This window comes from Tupaia chinensis, unplaced genomic scaffold, assembly GCF_000334495.1.
Source record: "Tupaia chinensis unplaced genomic scaffold, TupChi_1.0 Scaffold000238_1, whole genome shotgun sequence".
Classification (NCBI taxonomy): Eukaryota; Metazoa; Chordata; class Mammalia; order Scandentia; family Tupaiidae; genus Tupaia; species Tupaia belangeri.
Genome location: NW_006159716.1, coordinates 1,960,014 through 1,969,008, shown reverse-complemented (window position 1 = coordinate 1,969,008; position 8,995 = coordinate 1,960,014). Strand labels below are relative to the sequence as shown.

Here is an 8,995-nt window from a genome sequence, read left to right as displayed (position 1 = left end):
AGCAGGAAGTTGAGATGGAACATAGCTTTCCCTTTCTGGAGAAAGAAGTATAAGTGAACTTGTAGCTGACTTGGTGAGGACAGATGACCTCGGAGCTGTGGTAGATTGTCGTCCTGTGCTGACCAACAGCTGACAGGAAGAAAAGCTGCATCTCAGCTGGCTGCTGGAGAGACTTGCGGCCTCTAGTAAAGTCACAACTTAAAAGCAAAATTGAAGAATATGTAATAGTTGGTCTAAATTGGCTTCAAGTGGTCATTAAAAGGTGGTGGTCAGAACTATCATCCAAAACAGAAATGATAAATGATGGAAATGTTCACATTTTAAAACAACACTTAGGTGGATTGTGGGAACATGAAAATCATCTTACTTTGGTTCCAGGATATACTGGTAAGATCGCTAAGGATGTAGATGCATATTTATTACAGTTGCACTGAGCGATTTTTGTCTACTGAAGAGCATTTGGTTGTTCAAAACACCCCTGGACTATATGATTTCCAAGAGAAGATCTCATCTGAGAACTGTGAACTGTGGAAGAAATCAAAAGCATTTTTTCTTTTAAAGAACCACGTAATGAAACCACTAATGAAACCCTAACAATCTACTTCACATTGAAGTGGAAAAGTATCTGAAAGGAGCAGCTTCAACTTCAATGAGGTCAAAGTGCACTATGAAGATTATTCGCCTTTGCTGCATTTGGGATTTATATAGTTATTGTTTAAGAACTACTGGGTCTTGGGGAACCAGCAGTTGGCGTAATGGCTATATCGCCAGATTCCCATGTAGTCAATCGCAGTTCGACTCCCAGACCTGTGGCTTGAACTCACACTGGGAGCGTGTGCATGCATGTCCAAGATCCCAAGAGGAGAATGGAGGAGAAGGGATTGTGGTGTGGCCATCCCCCTTGGGGGGGGGTGATTTCTCGCTTTCTGTCTCTCTGTCTCTCTCTGTCTTTCTGGAGAATGCATGCGCCCTATAGAAAAAACCTCTCCAAAAAAAAAAAAAAGCAAAAACAAACAACAAAAAAACCCCTACTGGGTCTTAATGCAATCCTGCATAAGAATATAATTTATATTATGTGAAAAAATAAGACAAGACTTATTAATAGGAACCACAAAGACCAATCATCACTAATTTTCCTTAAGGTTGTGTTTTATTAAAAACAAAAACAAAAACAAAGACAAAACCCACTTAAACGTGTGCAGCTATTTTATGTTGAAAAAGACTTTGAACATTTAAGACATCATCATAGCAAATAATCAATATTAGATTTTTTGTCCACACTGAGATACTGTGTGCAAATGCCTTAGCTGTTAACAAGCCAATGTTCCATGATACCCATATCTGTTTAAAAAAGTGAAAACCACCCATGCTCTGGCATGATGAAGCCATGGACTTCACTCTGGGGCTTACATTCATGTAGAAAGTTATCATTGACATGTATTCCACACCATTTTTAAAACTCGAGACTATTTTTAAGTCTCTGGGGGTTCTTGTTGGAAACACGATGTCATTGTGTATGCGTTATCCCATTATGTATGGAGTTGGCTAATTTATATTCACTTTTTATTATATATAGATTTCTAATATTTTTCACTTCTGTCATTTGAGTACATTTACTAAATACTTCTCTTTTTTGCCTTAAAACACACACACACACACACACACACACACACACACACACAAGGGAGAATGGCAGCGATAAGGTGTTGTACCTGTTTGTCTCCAGCAAATTCATTTCCATCGCCCCAGAGTTTGTAATGTGAGCTAGATCTATCCACTCTGGATTTCATTTGCTCTAGAAATCTTAGACTAATTTCCAGGAATGAAATTCCCTTATATAAAGGTTATGCTAAAGGGGGGGAATGGAGTCAGATGCAGATTTGGAAACAGACTCAGCAGGCAAGAAGACTCAGTCCCTGATGGAGGGAAGCTCCACTGTATAAGAAACTGCCAGTAAAAAGTAGGAAGGGCTGATGGGGTTAGAAAATGAGCAGTGGAGCCGAAACCAGGAGATGAAAATGGGATGAGTAATAGGGTATTTGCTTAGCCTCAATGTATATCCTTACAAGACACTTATTAATTACAAAGGAAAAGAAAAGTCACTTCACATTGGAGAAGTCTGGCAGGTACCACTTTAACCAAATGACGGAAGTCAACCACACGGGATGCACCCAAGGACACGATGTACCGGGAACCACACAAGACTACTGCAGCGGCATTTCTGCCAGACGTGTAAGACACAAATCTCACCACGAGGAAACTACACAGACCCGAATGGTGGCGTGTCCTACACAGTAATGGGGCTGTGATCTTCAGCAACGGCAAGGCTAAATAAGACAAAGTTGAGATGGAAGATTCTAAGTTTCAAAAACAATGCAATGTGTGATCAGATCTAAGTAAATAAATAAAAAGGACATTATTGAAACCCTTGGCCAAACTTGAATACGGATTGTTGGTTCGATAACAGAATTGTATCAAGGCTGAATTTCCTGTTTTGAACCTTATTTTTAAAAGAATGACCTTGTTCTTAGAAAAGAATACACTTGGGGCCAGCAGATGGTATAGCAATGTCGCTGGACTCCCACGTGGCCGACTGCAGTTTGAGTCCGGGACCCAGTGGCTTTTAACTCATGCTGAGCGTGCACGTGTATGTGCCCAAGATCCTGGAAGAGAATGGTGGGATTGCGGTGTGGCCACCCCCCAGGGGGTGATCTCTTGCTTTCCCTCTCACTGTCTCTGTCTCTCTCTCCAGTGAGCACATACGCTCTAAAGCAATAACCTCTAAAACAAGCCAAACAAAACAATATATAAAGAAAAGAAAATATATACTAAAATACTTTGGGACATGAGGTCTACAACTTTGGCTAATGAATATGTGTAAGTACATTTTATGTATTAAGTAGACATACATGCATAATACATTGTGTGTGTGTGTGTGTGTATTTATATATTAGAGACAGAAAGAAAAAGAGAATGGCTAAGTGAATGAGGCAAAAGACAAAAACACGGAGAATTTGGATAAATTGTCCACTTGCACTATTCTTAAATTTTTTTTCTGTAAATTTAGAGTCAATCAAAAGGTAAACATTATTTTAAAAGGAGAAGAAGCAGTTGGTGAATATTGTAGGCTGATTTATAAGAAGAAATGAGATATCTTTTTCAGATCTTGAATTGTTATTGAATTTTTAAATGAACATGGGGAAGACTGATATATTTATGATAGTTTTGTCAGCAATGACCTGATATATCTATTTACTTTTCCAATGACATCCAATATTTTTTGGAAATAATTTTTTTTTCTTCCTTAAAAAAACAAAACAAAGCAAACAAAACTCCCAGAAAACCCTGCATCTACACAGGAGCGCTTGACTGCGAGTCAGGACCCCTGAGTACAGGAGCTTGGGCAAACCGACCCATTCCTTTTGCCCCAGGTTCTCATCATGTGATCGGGGAGGCCGGAAGCCACCCTCTCAGGCTTGTCGCTCAGACACTGAGAGAGGAGGAGCTCTGACACACCCGAAGCTGGCTCTGTGCCCTGCAAGGGGTTGGTAGGGTTCATTTCCGAGGGCGGTTCTGTTTGCTGAAAGACACTGACCTCGCCCTCCTGTCCCTGGACAATCGCTGAGGGGAGGTGCACTGACAGGTACCTGGGGCAGAGTCAGACCTGAGTGACATTCCCAGTGACTCGGCCTAAGTGAAGTTCCTTATGCACCCAGAAGTGGAGTAGGGAGGGAGGCTTTCTCCAGATTAATTATCTGAAGCCGCCTGCCTGTACCTAAATACCTAGATACCTAAAATAGGTGTTTGAGGCAAACCTAATGATTTAAAGGATTGCAGGGGCACTGAACTGAATAACCTTGAATAATCAGAGGTTTTTGTTTGTTTGTTTGTTTTGAGAGGTTTTTCCTATAGGTTACAGGTGCTCGCGAGAAAGACAGAGATAAACAGAGAGGCAAAAAGCCAGAAATCACCCCCCAGGGGGAGATGGCCATGCCACAAAATCCTTTCTCCTTTCGGGATCTTGAGCACGCACATACATGTGCCTGGCATGAGTTTAAGCCACCGGTCCGGGACTTGAACTACAGTTGACTACACAGGAGTCCAGTGATGTAGCCATTACACCAACTGCTGGTCCCGAATAATTAGTTTTTAATTGAACTAAATTAGAAAATTCAATTCTCAGATATGCATTGTCAAAATTTATTATCTTCTGAGATGCCAGTGGCACTGGAAGTTTTAAAGAGACCCTTTTTTAAAAAAGAATTATTTATTTAATATTATTTGTTACTATATTTTAAATAATTATTTTAGTTAGTTTTATTTATTTATTTACTTATTTAAATTTGACCAGAGAAGGACAAAGTGAGAGCGAGAGAAAGAGAGAGACAGAGAGTGAGAAAGCAAGCCACCAGGTCCAGGCCTCAAACCACAGTCAGCCATGTGGGAATCTAGTGCCCTTAACCACCACAGCACCTGCTGACCCCATTTATTTATTTTTTTAACTTGACCAGAGAGAGGGAGGGAGAGAGAGAGACAGAGAGAAAGGGGAAGCAAGAAAGCAAGCCACCAGGTCTGGAACTTGAACTGCTTGACCATGTGGGAATCCCATGCCTTTAATTACCACGCCACCTGCCGGCCCTGAAACCCTGTGTTTGGAGTGATTTTATGAAGTCCTCCATGACTTGAGAGTTAAAAGGGACTTTTGCAATAATCTCTCCGACCCCCAGTCAGTGCACAAGCCTCTACAGCTCCTTTTTTTTTATTTTTGGAGAGGTTTTCGCTATAGGGTGCGTGCACTCGCCAGACAGACAGAGAGAGACAGAGAGATAGAAAGTGAGAAATCACCCCCCAGGGGGGATGGCCATGCCGCAATCCCTTCTCCTCCATTCTCCACTTGGGATCTTGGGCACGCATGCACACAAGCCCAGTGTGAGTTTAAGCCACCAGGTCCGGGACTTGAACCATGGTCGACTACGTGGGAGTCCAGCGACACAGACATGATGCTAACTGCTGGTCCCAAGCCTCTACAATTCTTGACAAGGAAGATCTGGTCCGTCTCAATGTAAACGACCACAGCAGGTGTGGAGGGACTCTCGGTCTGCACTGAGATAACTTCTCCCATTTGGGACATCTCTTTAGGAACTCGTGTTTAGAGTAACAGAGGCCCTGGGGGGCATGAAAAACTAACAACCAAGTCCTTGGGCTGCAGAGCTTCAGCCAAAACACAGAGAGAGGGCCTGCTGGCTTGTGTTCAGCTTCCAGGAAGAGGATATAGAGAGCGTCAGAAGAAAGCTCAAAGATGGAGGGAGAGAGAAGAGAGAAGAAACGAAAGGGACAGAACGATGGGAGAGGAGAAGGTTTGCAGAAAGAGTGAGACAGATAAGGTGGGGGGGGGTGGAGAGGAAGGAAGAGCAGGGGGGATGAGGAACGGGGAGCTCTCCCTGAGGACACCCCTTTGGCTCAAGGATGAGAAGGGCATGCCAGGAGGACAGGCCCCAGGTCTTCCCCTTCAGGTGCCTTACCCCGTTCTTATCGAAGGCTCGGAACATGCCCTCTACATATTGGCTGGCCTCTTCGTTGTCCGTGACCTTGAAGAAGCGCTTAAACTCGTGCATGAAGAGTGTGCCACTGGGGCACTCCATCACGAACTTCTTGTACCACTCCTGGAGCTCCGCCACGCCCATCTCACCCGCTGCCTCTCCCTCCTCTCCGTCCAGGCTGAACTGCTGCCCCATCTTGGCTCAAGGAGCGTCAGGAGCGAGGGTCTATGTCTTCGCCCAGGTCTCTGCTGATGGATCTCTTAGGCTAGGGCCTTTTTCCTCCCTTTCCTTTGCTCGACCAGCTCCTCATCATCTCCCGAGCAACTGAACATGATTCAGCAGCACAGGGGGCAGGCAGTGAGGGAGCGGGTCCAGCCAGCTAAGCTGCCCTAAGACCATGAGAAGATCCTCCGTGACCTCTAAGTTTCCCCAGCTAAGCTCCTCCCGTCTCACCCTCCTCCTTAGCTGTGCCAACCACGCAATCAAGCTGGCCTCAGACACTCCTGAAGAAGAGAAGAAACTAAGAGGGAGGCAGAGGAGACAGAGTGGGGAGACAGACATACTCCCTTGTCTCTTCAGTTGGGCACCATGCTGGTCAGGGAGGCCATCTTGGAGACAGAGAGAACTGAAATCCAGAGAGGAAATGAGAACAACTCCTGGCCCATAAAATAGAACCCGCTAGTGATCTCGGGGCTCACCCACGGGATCTAGTGAGAAGCAGCAGTGTGTGTGGTGGGAAGGGCTCTGGGTGAGCAACTCAGTCCCCAGCACAGTATCTGAAGCTGTCTGCAGAGTCTTGGAAGTTTTCCATGTCCTAATTTAAGGTAAAAAGGTCTCTCTCCAACCTTTCACCCAAGACCTAGAAGTAGAGTTCGTCTCATATTCTCTCCAAAGCACTCACAGCCAAGAGGGATCTGGGGAGGATGCCCTACGATATCGATGAAGGCTTTTTCTTTTCCTTTGTTTTTACGAGTTGGCCACAGAAGGAAACCAGTAATTTGGTAGTTTGGTTTTGGCTCTGTAGTCTTGAGTACGGATGCCCGGTAGGAAGCTGGCTGCGTGCGTCTGGAGCACTGGGGAGAGGGCCAGGGTAAAGGCACACATCGGGAAGCTGTCAGCCTGTAAACGGTATGAACGTCACGGGACGGATGGGATCATCTAGGAAGAGAGCATAGGTCAGGAGAAGCGTCCTGGGGACAAGGCTGGTTTTAATTAATAATAATGATAATAATCATTTCACTTGTGGAAGTAAAAATATTTGTGATATTTAAATACTGTCCAAACGTGTTTTTATTGATACAGTTGAATTTACAACATTGTTGGAAAATACTGTAAAACAGAGGAAGGCTCTTACTTTTCTGTTAGGGATCATGAGCACATGTCCTGCATGTTCAGGAAGGTCCCAGGATGTCGGTCCAGTTGCATCATCCTGTGCCACCACCTGGCCCCAATGCTTTACCAAGCCCTCCAGGTAGCTTCCAACACACACGGACGTGTGAGAGTCACTACCCCACTACCCTAGCCCTTGTCACCAATTTCCCTACTACCGCTAAAAGATTCAAATACCTTCCCTCTCCTTCCAGCTCTTAATTCTAACACCTTCACTTCAATAATTGGCCCGTCTTGGGCCAGGTGGTGACATGGTGGTGAAGGTGCTGGATCCCACATGGCAACTCCACAATTTAAGTCTTGGACCTGGAGGCTTAAAAATCATGCCAGGCTCTGTGCGTGTATGTCAAAAGTTCTGAGAGGAGAATGAAGAAGGGATCGATTGTGGTGTGGCCATTCCCGGGCGGGGGGGGGGGTACTTTCTCACTTTCTCTCTGTATCTGTCTCTGTCCAGTGAGCACATGCACCCTATGGCAAAAATATAAAAATGACAACAAAAAAGTTCACCAGTGTTATCGCGACTTCCAACCTGTTGATTTTTTTTTTAAGAAGTATTCATTTAATTTATTATTGTTTTAATTTGGTAATAGAGTACATGTGCTCCCCAGCAAAAGACAGAGAGGGGGGAGAGATAGAAAGCGAGAGAGCAACCACCAGGTCTGGGACTCAGACCACAGTGAGCCATGTGGGAGTCCAGTGCGTTAACTACCATGGCATCTGCTGGCCCTGATCTAATGTTTTCAAAGATCTGTCACCTTGTCAGATCCTCGCTTTTCTCCTTATTCTCCCTTGAGGGCCCCGAACTCTTGACGTTTCCTTGCCATAACCTTGACTGCGGTGCCTTCTTCCTCTCACTACTCCCTTTGCAGAAGCAGGCCCTATCAGTAGTTAAATAACACTAGCGACGCACTAGCGCCTTGCCTGTACCCTCGCCTGCAGGGTTCGGGCTAGGGAGCTGAACATGTCCGGCTGGCCACGTGCACTTCACATAATGCTGGACGGTCACACGCATCCTCTTCCCTGCGGAGTCACTCCCCTCCCCTGAGACAATCAGCCTGCAATCTCCCACTTCTTCCCACATTTCCACATACTTCCCAGAGAAATGATGGACCAGAAAGATTCATCTTCCCTGAGCCCGGCAGGTGGCATGGTGGTTAAAGGTGCTGGATTCCCATATGGCCAACTACGGTTCGAGTCCCCCAGCTCTTCAGATGGCGGCCTTCATCTCAGCGTTTTCCCTTCTTCAGAAAGCACTTTGTCAGCCTGCCCCCAAGCAGGTTGAACCATTTTGACATTATCCCATTAGGTCGTCAGGAAAGTCACGATGTATTTTTTATGTCTTTCTATGTATTTTTCTAAAATACTGATGACCCAGTATTTTATTTTTGTCACAGTGCTCACTTACCTCTGAAAGGATCTCAGGCCCCCTCCCCTGCCTGTTTATTATCTGTCTTGGAGTCTAAGCTCTTGAAAGGGCTTCACCGTGTGAACGACAGAATTCCACGTTCAGTGCGAGACACTCACATACCCGTTAGAGACTGAGCAAAGAGCGTGGCGCACAGTCAGCGTTCGCTTACTGTGAGATGTTATCTCTTCATTTTACAAGACAACTCCCCTTTGTCTCCCTCGAGAATGCCCAGATTAGCAAATTACCTGTGACCGTGGAAAAGATAATGGGATTTTCTAACTGGAGGAGGCCTTGAACTCATCAGCCCAGTGATTTTCAACCTTCTCTGATCTCCTCACACCTGAAGGGAACACGGGCCCTCCAGCAGCTGCAGCTTGGTTACAACAGCGATCCAAATGGGTCGGTGAGAAGGTGGGGTCACCCTTGTCCATCTCTTAATAGAGATTGATATTCAAGCAACATCGAGAAGCAATTAAAAAATAGTATCTGTGCTCAAGTTAAGCAATTGTACCAATGAACTATAACTTGGTTTAGCCTCTGGCGGAGGAAATCTAAAATTAGATGGGCTTTTCATGTGGGCTGGTTGTCCACGACCTGCCCTATAAATACCGCTGAGCTACTGAGGTATAAATATATCGTTTTAAAGAGGATTAAGAAT

The 8,995-nt window shown here is 45.0% G+C and overlaps 1 protein-coding gene and 1 pseudogene across 1 annotated transcript in view; one reads left to right on the top strand and one right to left on the bottom strand.

The window, feature by feature from the left end:
• The window catches only part of LOC102497235 (KATNB1-like protein 1 pseudogene), a 2,902-nt pseudogene extending 2,468 nt beyond the window's left edge, over positions 1 to 434 (top strand).
• The window catches only part of GUCA1B (guanylate cyclase activator 1B), a 13,202-nt gene extending 7,467 nt beyond the window's left edge, over positions 1 to 5,735 (bottom strand). Inside the window, exon 1 of the mRNA XM_006148568.1 lies at positions 5,523 to 5,735. Coding sequence (XP_006148630.1) covers positions 5,523 to 5,735 — 213 coding nt within the window. The remainder of the gene's footprint in view (positions 1 to 5,522) is intronic.
• Positions 5,736 to 8,995: the final 3,260 nt, after the last annotated feature.